General features: G+C 48.2%; 1 protein-coding gene across 7 annotated transcripts in view; it reads left to right on the top strand.

Moving 5' to 3' along the window:
• Positions 1–20,594, top strand: part of st18 (ST18 C2H2C-type zinc finger transcription factor) — a 586,894-nt gene that overhangs the window by 510,745 nt on the left and 55,555 nt on the right. For all 7 annotated transcript variants that reach the window (XM_085992910.1, XM_085992909.1, XM_085992912.1 and 4 more), the window contains 2 exons: positions 7,406–7,507; positions 19,198–19,406. In XM_085992910.1, the coding sequence (XP_085849036.1) occupies positions 7,406–7,507; positions 19,198–19,406 (311 nt within the window). The remainder of the gene's footprint in view (positions 1–7,405; positions 7,508–19,197; positions 19,407–20,594) is intronic.

The raw sequence follows: 20,594 nt of genomic DNA, 5'->3' as shown, positions 1-20,594 counted from the left end.
ATCACATCCCCATCACTCTGCCTTCCCTACCCTACTCCTGCATATCCTTACTCAGACCAGCTTACCTTGCACCTCCACCCATCCCTCTCTATTTACATAATCACATCCCCATCTCACTAGCCACCCCTCACACTCACCCTCATCCTAGTCCAATCATACCAACTAATAACACACAAGGATAGGCACTTGGGTGTTTTATGCAATGTTCATGTAAAGTTTCTGTTAATGTGGTGTCAAACATTGAAACCTTTGGGCTGGATTTTCTCAATGAAGTTGAGTTGGAGGCAGGACTGCTGCTTTTCGTGTCAATGTCCCGCCTCCATCATCGTCTGACCAACCAGAGGGATTTTCCCCTGATTGACCTTGTAAGCCCACCCTGCGGGCTCAGCAGGCCAATTAGGGAGGAAGTCACTGACAGAGCACGTCAACGTCTGACGTGCTATCTGTCAAGACGTCTTGAAAGAAGAAATGTCAGCGTTTGACAGCTCTGTGAAGCTGTCAAACACTGACATTCTCTGTAGTTTGATGAGACCACTTGTGTTCAGGACTCATCAAACCTTTCAACTTTGTTGATTTGTTGGTTCGGAGGATCCAACAGCCACTCTGTTAAATTGACAAGAAAGATGCTGGGTCTCCCGATCCAGGGTGGATGAAGGCTGTAGGAAGAAAACAAGGTAAGTGAACATGTTTTTAACACTTATCACTCACCTTACATACTTACCACTCCACATTTGCACCCACCACTCACCTCTACATCTTACTTCCAGGTGCCTCTGACCCCAGCAGACCTCCTTCACGTCTCCTCCAACCCGACGGTTGCCTTTCCCGCCTCCAGGAAACGAGACCCGAAGCAGCATATCTTCCCGCCTCTTGGCAAAAGGGCACGGAGGCGGGATGGGGGCGGGTTTTCCATCCGCCCCCACTTTCTGCTACTTTACCAGCAGTCCCGCCTCCATGCCCATCTCCTCGGGGCTGAGAAAATCCAGCCCTTTATGTTCAACACTTTGTGTTCTTGGATAGATTTGTGTGCACCTTTGGAAGTGGCTTAGTAAGTTGCAGTGAATGGTGAGACACAACAGTACCCACGGCAATGGTCATGAGTGTGAATGGAATGGCTTGGGCATTGTAGGGATGCTTTATGGTGTGGGGCGGGGCCAACCTGGCACATCATATGGCAGCCAGGGTGTACAGCATCAAGTGAAGTAAATCTGGCCATGGTGAGGCCACCCCTGGCCTCCTGGGCAGCAATGTGGCTGGGTGCTGATGCCCTGTGTCCTGTGCAGCATCAGGTAATTGCGAAGAAGGTTGTTGTTGGTGCTGCTGGTGTGCGTGCCCTAGTGTTGGGGCTGATCATGGTGAGAGAGTATAAAGGACACCCATGCTGATGGAATAGATGGCAGGTGAAGTAGAGAAGACAGAAGCGATGTCAATGGTGAGAGAGGTATGAGGTCAGACTGGGTGGAGACTTGCAGCGTGGTGAACCTGTTGTGGAAATGCAGCGAGGAAGTGTTTGTGGCTGAGAGAAGATATCTTTGTAAGCTGGGAGCTTTTACTGTACATTTGAAGCTGTCAACACAACAGCTGATTCCGTGGCCACTGACCTCCCACCTCAGCTTGACAGACGTGGTCCATGACCAGCGTGGACCCAGTGGGCGAGCTGCCAAATGCAGAAGGTGAGCTGAAATTCATTCTTAATTGGCTCTAAACAAGCCACTAATTACCTGAATTGGGTCTTCGCTGTGAACCCACCGCTGTGTGTTGGGTCTGCTCAGCACTCGCTGACCCAACATCGCGTGTGGCAGCATGTTCACAGCGGGGTCCCAACCCACTGGGAAAAAAAAACACTTTCCCAACCGACCCACCACCGATCGCGCCCGCTGACCCCCTAGAAAATCCAGCCCAGAGTGATAAGTATGACATGATCAAAAAGAGATAGCTTGGATTTGTGACAGGTAGGTCATGTCTGACTAATAATTTAGATTTTATTGAAGACGTCACTAGCATAGTGGATAGGGGACTGTCTATGTATATATATATACTGTATATATGGACAGAATCCATTTGATAAGTTTCCACAGAAGATATTATTAGCAAAAATGAGAGTGCACAGAATTGGAGGTAACCTGTAACATGTGTTGGTAGTTGCTTGAGAGGCAGGAGACAGAGAGTAGGGATAAAGGGAATGTACTCTGAGTCGTTGGATGTGACAAGTGGTGCTCCCCAAGGCTCTGTACTAGGTCCTCAGCTTTTCATCATCTATATATATATAAAACAGTATGTCTCTCTGTCTGTCTCTCTGTCTCTCTGTCTGCCTCTCTGTCTCTCTGTCTGTCTCTCTGTCTGTCTGTCCGGCTATACAATCAAAAGTTATAGAGCGTACCTACACATATGTTATATCAAAAGAAAGCTTATCATTAGGGGACTCTCATAGGCATATTTACTTTTTGGTCGGCCAAAATTTGTGCCGACGGTATCCAAAAACTTTGAAAATTCCGCTCATTATCTGCTCATTAGCATTGAGTGACGTGAAGGTTGACCAATCGTACAGTCGAGCGACCCGACGGTCGACCAATCGCTGCGTCATGGGGGCGGGTTCATTGCGTGTGCGGGCAGGCCATCCTAGAGTCGAGTGACGTGACAATTGACCAATCCTACAGTTCAGTAACCTGACGGTTGACCAATCGGTGTGTCTATGGGCGGGCCTAATGCTTCTGAGTTGAGGTGAGTGGCCACCATCTTGATTCCAAACTCTTCATTTCTTTTTCCCACTTTCTGCGTGTTTCTTTTCAAATCTAGATTTCCAGCAAAAAAAAAAGTTGCTTTTAAAACACAAAGGCCTAGAAATTCAGTATAGCCACGTTTGGGGCGCTACAGCCGGGCGGCCGCTAAAGTTTGCGCCCGGCGCAACTTCGCGCCACCTTCGCCGATATTCAGTGGCATCACCCCAAGAGGTTGCTGCTGCGCTAAAACAGGCGATGCACGATTATCATTAGGCGCTAAGCCGGCGATCCGGGGCGCTAACACCGAGAACGGGCGCAGCGCAGGTGCGGCAAGTTGCTCAATGAAGGCAGACATGCTGGCGCCGGTCAGCTCTTAAAGGGGAAGGGTCGACTTGTTTGGCTGCCATGCCCTGCACACTGCAGCCCTGAAGCAAGGCCTGACCATTGCTGGTTCATCAGTTCTACGCCCTCAACCATGGGGAAGCCCACTATTCTTCCAAAGCCGATTGCACGCTCTTGCTGCTTGTCCAGGGTCATGGGAAAGGAGATGTACTGACGTCTCCTTCTGAAAAGGGCATTGTTCACCTGGCGGATGCAGCAATGTACCGCGAACTGGGAGATGTTGGCAATGTCCCCAGTAGCGGATTGGAAGGAGCCAGTGGCATCGAAGTTGAGAGCCACCGTCACCTTCACTGCCACTGACAGAGACGTCCTGCTCCTCAGCTGTGGCTGCAGATCTCTGCGAAGCAGGTGGCAGATCTCAGTGACCACCTCCCTTCTGAATCGCATCCTCCGAACACACTGCTCCTCAGACATGTTCAGATATGAGAACTGCTGGCGGTATACCCTGGGTGGGTAAGGCCTCCTGTGCCGACGCCTGTTGGCCAATCTCCGTCTGGCCATGACTGGCACTCTCTCACGGCATCTCTGATCCCTTTGAATGCAATGCAGAAAGCCAACGTTTCCACCCATTGCAGCCCCCATTATATGTGGCGACTCAAGGCTATGGCACTGAAAGTGAAATCCAAGTGCAAAGCTCTGGCCTGAAGCCACAAGTACCTGTGCAAGCGCTGAGTCAAAGCAGAAAGCTCTCTGCCTTTGTCTCTCTCCAAATATCCGTCTCTCACACAGAGGGATTGGCACAAAATGGCTGCCACTTATACTGCAGGAGGAGTCCCCTTTAAATAGCGCCCCCCGCGCCCCGCAGCGACTGGGAACCATTCCCCTCTACCAGTCGCTGGGGGCGCCAGGCGCAAAGAAGGGCGGCGCCACTGAATTTCCGGTTCGGGGCGCACAAAGGGCGTTGCACGATGAAATGACGTCAGGATATGCGCGCGCAGCTGAGCGTGCGCAAAGGCTTTGCGCCACCGCTAAATCTTTACTGAAGTTGGGGAGAGGCGCAGATCGCGCTGCGCCCGGACGCTAGCCGCCTAGCGCCCCACATCTCCTCCTCCTAAGGCGCTAGCGGCTGGCGCAAACAACTGAATTTCTAGGCCAAATTGTTTTTAAAAAAAGTTAATTAATTTGTAAATCTTTTCTCTAACCTCTATAATTTTCCTACCTTTCACCGTTTTTGCAGGCAGGCCTCGAAGCCTGGGCCTCTGTTGCCCAGCCACGCCCGAGCTACGCACCTCGCGGCCCGCGATCGCCACCATCTTTCTAAAGGCTGGCGGCGCGGGACTGAGGCGAGCGTAGCCATCGCCGCCATCTTAGTAAAGGCGGGCGGGGCGGGAGTCAGCGCGTGCGTCAACGTCGGCCCGGAGCGCGAGCGAATTGGCGGTCTTGAAGCCGGCTCGGGTGGGGGGGCGGGGCTCGGGAGGGCGGGAAGGGGGGGAAGGGTTACCCCAGCAACTGGGCCCGGCCCTCTCTCACAGCCTCAAGCTGGCTCACGCCCGTTCCCGGGGCTTGGCTCCAGCGCAGACCCAGCCGCAATCGGCGGTCTTGAAGCCGGCTCGGGAGGGCGGTGCTCGGGAGGGCGGAGTGTGGAGCTCGGGAGGGCGGGGGGCGGGTCTCGGGAAGGGGGGGAAGGGTTACCCCGGCAACCGGGCCCGGCCGTCTCTCACAGCCTCAAGCCGGCTCATGCCCGTTCCCGGGGCTTGGCTCCATTTGCGGCCGCGGGCAACTCACCCTCTCTCTCTCCTTCCATCAGTCTCTCTCTCCTCCCCCGCTCCCCTCTCCCCCGTCCCCTCTTCCCCCTCCCTCTCCCCCTCCCTCTCCCCCCTCCCTCCCCCTCTCCCTCTCCCCCCCTCCCCTCTCCCCTCTCCCCCCTCTTCCCTCTCCCCACTCCCCCTCTCTCTCCCCCTGCCTCCCCCTCTCTCTCTCCCCCTCTCTCTCCCCCCTGCCTCACCCTCTCTCTCTCCCCCTCCCTCCCCCTCTCTCTCTCTGCCCCCTCCCTCCCCCTCTCTCTCTCCCCCTCCCTCCCCCCTCTCTCTGCCCCCTCCCTCCCCCTCTCTCTCTCCCCGCTCCTTCCCCCTCTCTCTCTCCCCTCCCTCCCCCTCTCTCTCTCCCCCTCCCTCCCCCTCTCTCTCTCCCCCTCTCTCTCTGCCCCCTCCCCCTCTCTCCCTGCCCCTCCCTCCCCCTCTCTCCCCCTCTCTCCCTGCCCCCTCCCTCCCCCTCTCTCCCCTTCTCTCTCCCCTCCCTCCCCCCGCCCTCCCTCCCCCCCTCCCTCCCTCCCTCCCCTCCCTCCCCCCCTCCCTCCCTCCCTCCCCCTCCCTCCCTCCCCTCCCCCCTCTCTCTGCCCCCTCCCTCCCCCTCTCTCTCTCTCCCCCCAGTCTCTATCTCCCCACAGTCTCTCTCTCTCTTCCCCCCAGTCGCTCTCTCTCTTCCCCCCAGTCGCTCTCTCTCTCTCTTCCAACAACAACATGCCCTCAAAAAAGCCTTGGCACCACCGGGCACTCCAGCTAGTACATAATAATTTAGATGATGGAACAGAGATGTGTATCCAAGTTTTCAGATGACACTAAATTAGGAGGCAGAAAAAGTTGTGTAGAAGGGAGTAGAAAGTTAGAAAGGGACATAGACAGAATAAGCGAGTGGGCAAAAATATGGTAAATGGAGTTCAATGTGGGGAAGTGTGAGATACCTAAGAAAGATAAATCAGAGTATTTCCTAATGGCGAGAGATTAGAAACTGGAGGTGCAAAGAGATTGGGGAGTCCAAGTACACCAATCATTAAAAGCTAGTGGATAGGCACAAAAAGCAATCCAAACAGCTCATGGAATGTTGACCTTTATCTCAATGGGGCTGGAATACAAAGGGGAGGAAGTTATGCTTCATTTGGATAGAGCCTTGGTCAGACTGCATCTAGAGTACTGCGTTCAGTTTGGGCACTGCACATCAGGAAGGATATATTGGCCTTGGAGGGGTGCATTGCAGATTCACCAGAATGATAACGGGGCTTGGAGGGTTAAATTCGGAGGACAGGTTGCATAAACTTGGCTTGTATTCCCTTGAGTATAGAAGATTGAAGGATGATCTGATCGAGGTGTTTAAAATGGTAAAAGGATGTGATAGGGTAGCTATGGAGGAACTATGGGGGAGAAATTCGATAGGTTAGTGCCTCCGGGGGGCGATAATGGGGCACTAACGACTTGTCGCCCGGACATGGTGATGTTACCGCCACCCGCAAAATTCACCTGCCGGTTTACCGTGGCAGTAACCCCATGCACTACGATCTCCTGCACCCAGAGATCGTGGCGTCCTCCAGCTGCACAATACCCCATTAGCGCCCTGGACCCAAAATTCAGTTCCATTCCCTGCGGGCGATAACACCGACAGCGGCAGGAGGCATTGTTTGGGTGGCCGGGTGCTTTGGGAACACTAATTAATGTGTTTCTTTCCTTTAGGGTACATTTTGAACATTTTTAAATGGTGCGATTGATCAGCCCTGCACTCTGTTAGCATGCTTGGGCCTGATCATCGAGGATCCCGGCTGCCACCGGCGACAAGGGAGATTGTTCAAATTCAGAGCTTGCAGCAATGACTCTTCCCTTTAAGGGAGGGAAGGAGCCCTCGGTTCCCGGCAGTGCTGCAGTGATCATTGTACAGCGCTGCACCTCTACCCCCCCTCCCCCCCGGCTTGGTTCAGTGCTCCAGAAGGGAAGTAGTAGCACTTGATTTAGCGCTCCACTTCCTTCCTGGAGCGCGGACACTGAATTTAGTGAAAGCTGAGAATGATTAGTGCCTGGCGCTATTTTTACCAGCTTTCAAAATTTAGCTCCCCAAATGGGGCGATACTGAATTTCTCCCCTTATGTCCTCTGATGGAAGAAGCAAGAACAAGGGGACATAATCTTAAAATTAGAGCCAGGCCATTCAGGAGTGAAATCAGGAAGCATTTTCTTCACATAATGGGTAGTAGAAATATGAAACTCTCTCCCCAAAAGACTGGGTGTTAGGGCAAGGAGCTTTCAAGATTGAGATAGATAGATTTTTGTTTGGTATCAAGGGAAATAGAACAAAGGCAGATAAATGGAGCTGAGGTACAGATCAGCCATGAGCTAACTGAATGGTGGAGCAGGCTCGAGGGGCTGAATGGCCTACTCCTGTTCCTGATGTTCCTATAATACATAATTAGCTCATGTTATTCAAGAAAGATGTTTGATACCAGATTGAAATATCGTAATTGTATATACCTCCTTAATGTAACTCCCTAAGTAAGTTATATTTATTGATTTTCTTTAATAGTCTATCTGGCTGCCCAATTGCTGCAGCAGAGAAAGTGGCTAAATCCCAGGACAAACAGAATGATCTCACAAGGGTTGGACAAAGCTCAGACCAAATGATCAGGTATGTTCCCATCTTTCATTTTCTCATCTAAACAATGCTGCCAGAGTTATGGTACCCTGTCAATAGTAAACGGTAATTTGCACCTTCACTGCTTGGGCAGTACTCCGGCAGAGCGGCTCACCAGCCCATTTAAAACCCGTCTGATTTTCACCCCGTTTAAATCAAAGAAAGTGGATGCAATGAAACTAAGTATCTGTTATGTGTCTCAAAAATTGTATTTTTTTTAACTGTTTAATGCAGAAGCATTATCTGTGTTATATTTAGAATAACACACAGCTAAGACTGTCGTACAAGGCATTAATATAACATGATCCAGGTAATGTTAGCAACGCTGAGGAGAAAGTGGAACAATTTATCGATATCATCTGAATGTGTAATTACGTACCTTTTGGGTCAATTCCACAATCGACACATCAGGATCCTTCTCAGGTCCTCTAATCTGAGGAGTCTGGGTCCAATCTGGAAGGCTCACTTGTAATGGGCACCTTTGCATTTGAACTTCTGCCAGGTGGAGACCCGGGAAAATGAGGTGGGAGATGTACTGACATCATTCCGCCTCACGAGCAGGATAATCCAGGAAGAGGTGCTCCATGCCTCCTCAGAAAAACCCCAGAAGTGCGCATGCAGTACAAAGGAGATAGGGACCAGCCATAATGGTTTCTGTCTGGTTTTTTCCCGCTGTGCATCAGGAAATAGGCATTCCTGGGGCACAAAGCAGAGTATAATCAGCATCATATTGCCTTTAATGTGATAGGAAATATCATATCTTTTGCATATGGATTTCACCTTATCATTTCACCCAGATGAGTGGGGGTGCAGTGGGGGGGGTGGGCTGCGGGGAGTGGGTGTGGGGGCAGGGTGGATGCATTGGTGGTGATCTTCCAAAATTCCCTAGATTCTAGAATGGTCCCAGCGGATTGGAAGGTGGCAAATGTAAGAAAGGAGGGAGAGATGGGGAAAAAAGGAAAACATGGAACCACAGGCCAGTTAGCCTGATATCAGTTGTCGGGAAAATGCTGAAATCCATTTGTGGTAACAGGGCATTTAGAAAATCATATGATTAGGCAGAGTCAACATGGTTTTATGAAAGGTAAATCGTGTTTAACAAATTTATTAGTTTTTTGAGGGTGTAACTAGCAGGGTAGATAAAGAGAAACCAGTGGATGTAGTATATTTGGATTTCCAAAAGGCATTCGATAAGTTGCCACATAAAAGGTTGTTATGCAAGATAATGGCTCATGGAGTTGGGGGTAATATATTAGCAGGGATAGAGGATTGGTTAATGGACAGAAAACAGAGAGTAGGGATAAACGGGTCATTTTCCAGTTGGCAGGCTGTACCTAATGAATCTTAGAATCATAGAATTATAGAATCATACAATGATTACAGCACAGAAGAAGGCCATTTGGCCCGTTGAGCCCATGCCAGTTCTCTGCAAGAGCACTTCAGCTCGTCCCACTCCTCTAGTCCCAGCCCTGCAATTCTTTTTCCTTCAGAGACTTACCCAACTCCCTTTTGAAAGCCATGATTGAGTCTGCCTCCACCACCCTTTCAGGCAATGCATTCCAGATCCCAACCATTCGCTGCATAAAAAGTTTTTTCTTATGTCGCCTTTGGTTCCTTTGTTCATCACCTTAAATCTGTGTCCTCTGGTTCTCGACCCTTCTGCGAATGGGAACAGTTTCTCTCTATCTACTCTGTCCAGACCCCTCATAATTTTGAACACCTCTATCAAATCTCTTCTCACTCTTCTCTACTCTAAGAAGAACCACCCCAGCTTCTCCAGTCTATTCTCGTAACTGAAGTCCCTCATCCCTGGATTCATTCTCGTAAATCTTTCCTGCACCTTCTCTAAGGCCTTCACATCCTTCCTAAAGTGTGGTGCCCAGAATTGGACACAGTACTCCAGTTGAGGCCGAACCAGTGTTTTATACAGGTTCATCATAATTTCCATGCTTTTGTACTCTATACCTCTATTCATGAAGCTCAGGATCCTGTAAGCTTTATTAACTGCTTTCTCAACTTGTCCTCCCACCTTCAACGATTTGTGCACATATACCTCCAGGTCTCTCTGTTCATGCACCCCCTTTAGAATTGCACCCTTCAGTTTATATTGTCTCTCCTCGTTCTTCCTACCAAAATGTATCACTTCGCACTTTTCTGCATTAAATTTCATCTGCCACATGTCTGCCCATTCCACCAGCCTGTCTATGTCCTCTTGAAGTCTATCACTATCGTCCTCACTGTTCACTATACTTCCAAGTTTTGTGTCATCTGCAAATTTTGAAATTATGCCCTGTACACCCAAGTCTAAGTCATTGATATAGATCAAGAAAAGCTGTGGTCATAGTACTGACCCCTGGGGAACACCACTGTGTATTTTCCTCCAGTCCAAAAAACAGCTGTTCACCACTACTCTGTTTCCTGTCACTTAGCCAATTTCGTATCCATGCTGCCACTGTCCCTTTTATTCCATGGGCTTCAACTTTGCTGGCAAGCCTATTATGTGGCACATTGTCAAATGCCTTTTGGACGTTCATGTACACCACATCAACCACATTGCCCTCATCAACCCTCTCTGTTACCTCATCAAAAAACTCAATCAAGTTAGTTAAACACAATTTGCCTTTAACAGATCCATGCTGGCTTGCCTTAATTAATCCACACTTGTCTAAGTGACTGTTAATTTTGTCCTTGATTATTGTTTTGAAAAGCTTCCCCACTACCGAGGTTAAACTGACTGGCTTGTAGTTGTTGGGTTTATCTTTACATCCATTTTTGAATAAGGGTGTAACATTTGCAATTCTCTAGTCCTCTGACACCACCCCCGTTTCTAGGGAGGATTGGAAGATTATGGCCAGTACCTCCATGATTTCTTCCTTCATTTCCCTCAGCATCCTAGGATGCAACCCATCTGGTCCTGGTGACTTATCTACTTTAAGTACAGCCAGCTTTTCTAATACCTCCTCTTCATCAATTTTTATCCCATCCAGTATCGGCTCTATTTCCTCCTTCACTTTGTCTATGTCAGCTTCATTTTCCTTGGTGAAGACAGATGCAAAGTACTCATTTAGTACCTCAGCCATGCCCTCTGCCTCCATGCATAGGTCTCCTTTTTAGTCCTTTATCAGCCCCACCCCTCCTCTTACTACCCATTTACTCTTCTTAGGCAGGGTGGATGATGCCTGTGCATGAATTCTTTTAACGTGGGGTGGCCGTTGCACACCAGCTACCACACAGGCTTGACAGAGCAAGGTCTTGGTCCAATGGCAAGGGGATCCAAGACGATTGCAGACCAGGCTCTGCTACAATGGCCTAGCACACACACACAAACATAATACTATTCGCTGCTCACGATGTGGTCTCCTCTACATTGGGGAGACCAAATGCAGATTGGCTGACCGCTTTGCGGAACACCTCCGTTCAGTCCGTAAGGGAGACCCCGAGCTTCCGGTCGCCTGTCACTTTAATTCACCGCCCCATTCCCACTCAGACCTCACTGTACTCGGGCTCTTGTATTGTTCCACGGAAGCTCAACGTAAACTCGAGGAACAGCACCTCATCTTCCGATTAGGCACTTTACAGCCTTCCGGACTCAACATCAAGTTCAACAATTTCAGATCATAACCTCAGCCCCCATTACATTTTTGCTTATATTTTATCCACATCTTTGTTTTGGCCCTTTTCCCCCCACCCCTTTTTTTTTTCTATCACCCATATGGCAGCTGTTTCTCATTCTGCCAGAACATTTCACACCTAATCTAGAGCCGTCTTTTGTCTCCACTAGTCCTATCACCATCTCATCTCGTTTTGAATACCTCTTAATGTCTCTTCACTTCTTTTGTTCTCTCCCAGCCCTGCCTTTCGATCTATTTCAATTCCTTTCCAGTTTTGAAAAAGGGTTAGACCCGAAACGTCAACTCTATTTTCTCTCCACGGATGTTGCCTGGCCTGCTGAGTTTTTCCAGCATTTTCTGTTGTTATTTCGGATTTCCAGCATCTGCAGTATTTTGCTATCATAATACTATTGTCCTCCTCCCGCCTTCCTGCATGTCCTCTCTGTCTGGGTTTCGTAGGATGCATTGTGGTCCTCCCGACCTCGCTGTTGGCCCGTGCCGCACCTTCCCTGGGCCCCCATTTACTATTTATATGCCTATAGCAGACTTTTGGATTACCTTTTATGTTAGTTGCCATTCTATTCTCATACCCTCTCTTTGCCCCTCTTATTTTTTTTTCACTTCTCCTCTGAACTTTCTATATTTAACCTGATTCTCAGATGTATTCTCGACCTGACATCTGTCATACGTGCTCTTTTACTGCTTCATCTTACTCTCTATCTCGTTCATCATCCAGGGAGCTCTGACTTTAGTTGCCCTACCTTTCCCCCTAGTGGGACTGTACCCAAACTATTTCCTTTTTAAAGGCAGCCCATTGTTCCATTGCAGTTTTGCCTGCCAATCTTTGATTCCAATTTACCCGGGCCAGATCTGTTCTCATCCCACTGAAATGTGCCTTCCTCCAATTAAATATTTTTTACTCTAGATTGCTCCCTGTTCTTTTCCACAGCTAATCCAAACCTTATGATACCATGATCATTGTTCCCTAAATGTTCACCTATTGACACTTGCTCCACTTGACCTACCTCATTCCCCAGAACCAGATCCAGCAATGCCTCTTTCCTCATTGGGCCGGAAACGTACTGATCCAGAAAATTTCCCTGAACATACTACAGAAATTCTTCCCCCTCTCTGTCCTTTACAATATTACTATCCCAGCCTATATTAGGATAGTTGAAGTCCCCCATTATCACTACTCTATAGTTCTTGCATTTCTCTGGAATTTCTCTGCAAATTTGCTCCTCCATATTTTTCCCACTAGTTGGTGGCCTATTGAATAAACCTAGTAGTGTAATGGCACCTCTATTACTTCTTAACTCTAGCCATATAGATTCTGTCCTTGACCCCTCCAGGACATCCTCTCTCTCCAGCACTGTAACATTCTCTGTAACCAGTAATGCCACATCACCTCCTATCATTCCTTCCTTATCTTTCCTGAACACCTTATATCCAGAAATATTTAATACCCAATCCTGCCCTTTTTTGAGCCAGGTCTCCATTATTGCCACAACATCATATCGTCTGCAACTCTCCAACCTTGTTTACTATGCTTCGTGCGTTCACATATATACACTGTAAACCTATCTTAGAATACCCTGTGTTCTCTCTTAGTCTGACCCCACCTAATACCTTACTATTTATTATTTTAGTGCTATCCGTCTCTCCCAATCCTTTGTGCCTTTTGTTTCTCCTTTCTAATGCTCCATCCTGGTGCCCATTCCCCTGCCAACTTAATTTAAACCCTCCCCAACAGCACTAGCAAACCCCCCTGCAAGGATATTGGTACTGGCTCTGTTGGGGTCCCACCTCCCTCAGAACCGGTTCCAGGAATCGGAAGCCCTCCCTCCTGCACCATCTCTCCAGCCACGCATTCAACTGTTCTGTCCTTCTATTTCTATAAACACTCATGTGTGGCGCTGGGAGTAATCCAGAGATTGCTACCTTTGAGGTCCTGCTTTTTACTCTCTTTTCTTGCTCCTTGAAATCTGCCTGCAGGACCTCATCCCTCTTTCTACCTATGTCGTTGGTACCGATATGGACCACGACCTCTGGCTGTTCACCCTTCCCCCCTCAGAATGTTCTGCAGCCACTCAGTGACATCTTTGACCCTGGCACCAGGGAGGCAACATACCATCCTGGAATCACGTCTGTGGCCGCAGAAACACCTGTCGGTTCCCTTAACTATCGAATCCCTACCACTGTCGCCTTCCCAATCTTCTTCCTCCTCCCCCCGTACAGCTGAGCCACCCGTGGTGCCGTGGACTTGGCTCTGGCTGTACTCCACAGAGGAACCATCATCCTCACCAGTGAATACTGGTTGGAGAGCAAGATGCACTCAGGGGACTCCTGCTCTACCTGCCTGGTCCTCCTTGTCTGTCTGACAGTCAACTATTCCGCCTTTGCCTGCACACTCTTACGCTGCAGGGTGACCACCTCCTGAAACATGCTATCCACGTATCTCTCAGCCTCACGGATGCACCGCAGTGACGCCAGCAGGAAGAGGAGGCGTTGTCACCTCAGCTGGCCTCTTGGGGAGCGCTAATTAAAAGCAGTGGTTTTCAGGTAGGCCAAACTTTATTCTTTGCACCAATCTGGTGCTGGCTGAAAGTTTTCGATGCTTTTTTGCTGCGAGATGTCCAAGCCCTCCACTCTCTGAAAGTGTTTGGGACTGTAATGGCAGTCACGCAGGTCGCCTGGCAACACAGAACTGAGCAGAAGTATGTTGTGCACCATCATTGGCCCTTCCCTTTAAGCGAGGGGAGCAGCCTCCAATGCTGGTATCTTTGCGCTCCACATTGTTCAGCGCTCTGCCGTTACGCCCCGCTCTCACACTTTAGCACCCTAAGAGAAGTGTTTAGCATTTGATTTAGCACTCCACTTCCCTCTTGGAGCGCTGAAGCTTAATTTCCTGGGACCAGAAAATGATTATCGCCTGGCGATACTTTTCAGAGATTTCAAAAGTTATCACCCCAAACGGGGCGCTACGGAATTCCTAGCCCTAAGAGTCTTAAAAGGCAGGCCTATCTTTATCTCCGGCCGCTTCTCTCGCTGTCTTAAAGTCTTTATTCACATGATTATTTATCGTTATAATAGTTAGTTTATCGAGTTACGTTAGAGACAATAAAATGCTAATACTCAACCACCAATCACCTACCTGCAGTCCTGTGACGTCACTCCTTGCTTTTGCTGTTTTTTGGAATTCGGCGGATTTGTGTCTGCCTCCTCAGCGAGGAGGCAGACACAAATCCTTCCAGGTCCGCTGTCCTCGGGTCCCGCGCACTTCATCCTCTGCTGCTGCTTCCTCTGCCGCCGATTCCTTCGGGTCCGCTGTCCTCGGGACCCACGCTCTTCATCCTAGAAACATAGAAACATAGAAGATAGGAGCAGGAGTAGGCCATTCGGCCCCTCGAGCCTGCTCCGCCATTCAATGCGATCATGGCTGATCATCCAAATTCAGTACCCGGTCCCTGCTTTCTCCCCATACCCCTTGATCCCTTTAGCCTTAAGAAATATATCCAACTCCTTCTTGAATATATTTAATGTATTGACCTCTACTGCCTTCTGTGGTAGAGAATTCCACAGGTTCACCACTCTCTGGGTGAAGAAATTCCTCCTCATTTCTGTCCAAAATGGCCTACCCCTTATCCTTAGACTGTGACCCCTGGTTCTGGACTCCCCAGTCATCGGGAACATCCTTCCTGCATCTAGTCTGTCTAGTCCTGTCAGAATTTTATAAGTTTCAATGAGATCCCCTCTCATTCTTCTAAACTCCAGTGAGTGCAAGCCCAATCGACCCAATCTCTCCTCATACGTCATTCCTGCCATCCCAGGTATCAGCCTGGTGAATCTTCACTGAACTCCTTCCATGGCAAGAACATCCTTCCTCAGATAAGGCGACCAAAACTGCACACAATACTCAAGATGTGGTCTCACCAAGGCCCTGTACAACTGCAGCAAGACATCCTTGTTCCTATACTCAAACCCTCTCACTACGAAGGCCAACATACCACTTGCCTTCTTAACCGCCTGCTGCACCTGCATGCTTACCTTCAGCGACTGGTGCACAAGGACACCCAGGTCTCATTGCACTTCGCCTTCTCCCAATCTATTGCCATTCAGATAATAATCTGCCTTCCTGTTTTTGCCACCAAAGTGGATAACCTCACATTTATCCACGTTATATTGCATCTGCCATGCTTTTGCCCAATCACCCAGCCTTTCCAAATCATCCTGGAGTTTCTCGGAATCCTCCTCACAGCACACACGCCCACCCAGCTTTGTGTCATCTGCAAATTTGGAGCTATTACATCTAGTTCCCTTGTCTAGATCATTAATATATATTGTGAATAGCTGGGGTCCAAGGACCGATCCCTGCGGTACCCCACTAGTCACTGCCTGCCACTCGGAAAAAGACCCATTTATTCCAACTCTTTGCTTTCTGTCTGCCAACCAGTTCTCTATCCAAGTCAATACCTTGCCCCCAATCCCATGTGCCTTAACTTCACACGCTAATCTCTTATGCGGGACCTTATCGAAAGCCTTCTGAAAGTTCAAATACATGACATCCACTGGTTCTCCCTTATCTATTTTACCAGTTACATCCTCAAAAAATTCCAGTAGATTAGTCAAGCACGATTTACCTTTTGTAAATCCATGTTGACTTTGTCCGATCCTGTCACTGTTTTCCAAGTGCTCTGCTGTTATATCTTTTAAAATGGACTCTAGCATTTCCCCACTACCGATGTCAGGCTTACCGGTCTGTAATTCCCCGTTTTCTCTCTACCACCTTTTTTTGAATAGTGGGGTAACATTAGCTAACCTCCAATCCATGGGTACTGTTCCAGATTCCATTGAATGTTGGAAGATGATCAGCAATGCATCTACTATTTCTAGGGCCACTTCCTTAAGTACCCTAGGATGTAAATTATCAAGCCCTGGGGATTTATCGGCCTTCAATCCCATCAATTTCCCTAACACCATTTCCCTACAAATACTGATTTCTTTCAGTTCCTCCCTTTCATCAGACCCTATGTTCCCCGACATCTCTGGGAGGTTATTTGTGTCTTCCTTTGTGAAGACAGAACCAAAATATGTATTTAATTGGTCTGCCATTTCTTTGTTCCCCATTATAAATTCCCCTGATTCTGACTGCAAGGGACCTACGCTTGACTTCACCAATCTTTTTCTCTTCACATATCTATAAAAGCTTTTACAGTCAGTTTTTATGTTTCCTGCAAGCTTACTCTCATTCTATTTTCCCTTTCTTAATTAATCCCTTTGTCCTCCTTTGTTGAATCCTAAACTGCTCCCAATCCTCAGGTTTACTGCTTTTTCTGGCCAATTTATATGTCCTCTCCTTGGATCTTATGCTATCCCTAATTTCCCTTGTTAGCCACGGTTGAGTCACCTTTTTTGTTTTATGTTTATGCCAAACTGGGATGAACAAATTCTGTAGTTCATCCATGCGGTCTTTGAATGTTTGCCATTGCCTATCCACCGTTAACCCTTTGAGTGACATTCCCCAATCAATCCTACCCAACTCACGCCTCAGACCATCGTAGTTTCCTTTATTTAAATTGAGGACCCTAGTCTCTGAGTCAACTACTTCATTCTCCATCTTAATGAAGAATTCAATCATATTATGATCGCTCCGACCCAAGGGGCCTCATACAACAAGATTGCTAATTAATCCCTTCTCGTTACATAATACCCAGTCTAAGATGGCCTGATCTCTGGTTGGTTCCTCGACATATTGGTCCAGGAAACCATCCCGTAAACACTCCAGGAATTCCTCCTCCACAGTATTATTACTCATTTGGTTAGCCCAAACTATATGTAGATTAAAGTCACCCATGATGACTGCTGTGCCGTTATTGCACGCTTCTCTAATTTCCCTTTTAATGCCATCCCCAACCTCCGCATTACTGTTTGGAGGTCTATATACCACTCCCACTAACGTTTTCTGCCCCTTGGTATTTCTCAGTTCTACCCATACAGATTCCACATGATCAGAGCTAATATCCTTCCTTACAATTGTGTTAGTCCCTTCTTTAACCTTCTTTAATCCTCTGCTGCCACCTCCTCTGCCTCCGATTCCTTCCAGGTCCGCTGTCCTCGGGTCCCGCGCTCTTCATCCTCTGCTGCCGCCTCCTCAGATGCCGATTCCTTCCAGGTCCGCTGTCCTCGGGTCCCGCGCTCTTCATCCTCTGCTGCCGCCTCCTCAGATGCCGATTCCTTCCAGGTCCGCTGTCCTTGGGTCCCACGCTCTTCATCCTCTGCTGCCGCCTCCTCTGCTGCCAACCCAGATGCTGCAAGGATCAGTGTTGGGGCCTCAGCTATTTACAATCTATAATATTGATTTGGATGAAGGGACCGAGTGCAATGTATTGAAGTTTGCTGTCAATACAAAGCTAGGTGGGAAAGTAAGCTTTGAGGAGGAGACAAAGAGCCTGCAAAGGTTAATAGGTGGGCAATAAGGTGGCAGATAGAATATAATGTGGGGAAATATGAGGTTAGTAACTTTGGTAGGAAGAATAGAAAAAACAATATTTTTTAAATAGTGAGAAACTATTAAATGTTGCTGTTCAGAGAGACATAGGTGTCCTCATACAGGAAGCGCAGAGAGTTAGCATACAGGTACAGCAAGCAATCAGGAAGGCAAATGGCATGTTAGCCTTTATTGCAAGGGGGTTGGAGTGCAAGAGTAAGGGAGTCTTGCTACAATTGTACTGGGCTTTGGTGAGACCACACCTGGAGTACTGTGTACAGTTTTGATCTCCTTACCTGAGGAAAGATATACATGCCTTAGAGGCGGTGCAACAAAGGTTCACTAGATTGATTCCTGGGGTGAGAGGGTTTCCCTATGAGGAGAGTTTGAGTAGATTGGCCCTATACTCTCTGGATTTTAGAAGAATGAGAGGTGATCTCATTGAAACATACAAGATTCTGAAGGGGATTGACAGGGCAGATGCTGAGAGGTTGTTTCCCCTGGCTGGAGAGTCTAGAACTAGGGGGCATATTCTCAGGATAAGGGGTCGGCCTTTTAAGACTGAAATGAGGAGGAATTTCTTCCCTCAGAGGGTTGTGAATCTTTGGAATTCTTGACCTTAAGGGCTGTGGATGCGGAATCATTGAAGTATATTCAAGGCTGAAATAGATAGATTTTTGGACTCTGGAGGGATCAAGGGATATGGGGATCGGGTGGGAAAGTGGAGTTGAGGCCAAAGATCAGCCATGATCTTATTGAATGGCGGAGCAGGCTCAAGGGGCTATCTCGCCTACTCCTGCTCTTAATTCTTATGTTTTTATGTTCTTATGGCAAAAAATCAGAAGAAAAATGAGAGGAGCAATGAATTGTTTAAAAAATGACCTAACTGCAATACTAGAGTACTGATCCCAGAAATTCCGTTCCTTCTTGGGATGGAATTTTGATGCAGTTGATGTAAAGATCATCAGCAGCCAATTCTGACCTAGATGCTATTTTGGACTTCATGTTAGTCCTAAAATGAAGGATTAATTACCGTTCAATTCATAGCTTGCCAGCATTGAAGCATTGTTACTTATCTATGGAACTGCCTCCAGTCTATTGCCCAACAAGCCTTTTGCACTCACTTTCAGAGTGGCAATGTACCTCTCTGATATTCTGACTGGCGAACCTTGTATGTTGCTGCTACTGGCAAGGGCACCGGTCCCACCAAAATTGGGTTAGGGTCAAGGCCGACTGGCAGCTGCTCTGTCCTGCCTAGAATTTCATACTGAGAGATGAGATTAAGAATTCCAGTCTCGACCGATATTCACATTAGGCTTATTCTAGACAATGGTTATTCTCAGTCCATCTGTGGAAGCAGGGGCAGAGGGAAAACCGGGATCCACAGAACACCATTCTCATTGCTTCAGTGTGCCACCTGGTGGGGCAATCAAGGAGTGACACTGACAGCAGCTGAGAAGGGCTGGAATGCCCTTTTGAAGAATGTACAATTTGCATAGCAGGGGAACTTGGGAGGGTAAATAAACAAAGAATAAACAGAGAACAAACAGACAAAGTAGTTCATAGCTTTTCTGTCTTTTCTGTAGGCCAATGTGTCTGGTGAAACAAATGGAGATTGCTCAGTTCAGCTATGGACCCACACAGCCAATCAGCGCATCCCATACCAACATATCAAAAGAACTGGACAAATATACTAAGGCTCCCTTTGATTATGCTAGCTTTGATGCACAAGTATTTGGAAAGCACACAGTAACATCAAAAGTTCAAGAATGGGAAGCTGTTCAATTTTGTGAATGTAAGTATTGAAGAACAAAATGATTATAGTAGAAGATATTACTGAAACATTAGGAAGCAGAAATCACGGATGTATAGTAGAGCTGAAATTATTTCCCTGGTCTCCCAGTGTAACTACAGCAGGAACTGGGCAGAACTCCCAGTAAAAGCACAGAGGCCTCTTAATACTATTTCTGGGAGATTCTTTAGTGCCTCATAAGGGCAGGTCTTCCAGGGTATGGAACCAGAAACAGGAACTCCCGAATCCTTCCACCTGCGGGATCCAGGCTAGGCAAGCGTCCTGGTCATCTGAAGAGTCTTACAATTCTGTAGATCAGCCCCATTGCTCAAGGGCCAATAGAACTATTGCCTTGTTGAATATGGGGTTGCCCACCTGCCCCATGCTAATGAGATGCTCTCTCACTTTTCCTGCAAAAACCGATGGGGTCAGTGCTGGAGGTTAAACTGGAGTGTAACCCAGGGAATACTTGGACCTTTAACTTCTTTCCAAGTATAAGTTAACAGTAAAACTGTAGTTTTGCACTGAGCTATCATTCTGTGCAGCCATGTTAACATTTAGGCTGCTGGCAAGTCCAAGGAAGTTGCAAACTGCCTCGGTTAGCTACTTTTTTAACTTTTCAGCTTGCTCAACACAGAGGTGCTGAAACAAACCTATTAAAATAATAAAGCTACTGATATGCTATTGCCATAATAACTCTGTATAAGTTAAATATGCATTACTTTAAAATTAACATTTAAAATGTAAACCGTTTGGGCTGGATTTTAATGGGGAAGGCGGGTTGGGGGCAGGTGTTGGTGGGGGGCGCTCTGAATCGGGTGGGAAACCCTGGAGAATGGATTTCCTGCAGGCCCTGCCGACTTTAACGGCAGGGCCTGATTTGCATGTGAGGCCTCTGTTTCCCACCTGCAGCCAGCCAAATTTAGAGGCTTTTCGGCTCTGGGCGGGTAGGCCTGCAGCACTAAGTTGCACGGAGGAGGGAGGGAGGGATTGGCTGGGGCCCGGGGTTGGCCTCTGGAGGATCGGGGGTGGGGAGGAGAGAGAGGATCGGGGCCAGAGGATAGTGGGGGGCGGGGAGGAAAGATCGGGGCCAGAGAGTCGGTGGGCAGGGGGGGGGGCGTGAGGGATCGTGGCCGGCCACCGGAGAATCGGGGGGGGGGGGGGTGGTGGGGGAGAGAAGATCGGGGCTGG

This window comes from Somniosus microcephalus, chromosome 7, assembly GCF_052327205.1.
Source record: "Somniosus microcephalus isolate GS21.2 chromosome 7, FLI_Smic_1.0, whole genome shotgun sequence".
Taxonomy (NCBI): domain Eukaryota; kingdom Metazoa; phylum Chordata; class Chondrichthyes; order Squaliformes; family Somniosidae; genus Somniosus; species Somniosus microcephalus.
Note: the sequence above shows the minus strand (reverse complement) of the source record. Positions and strands in the feature narration are given on the sequence as shown.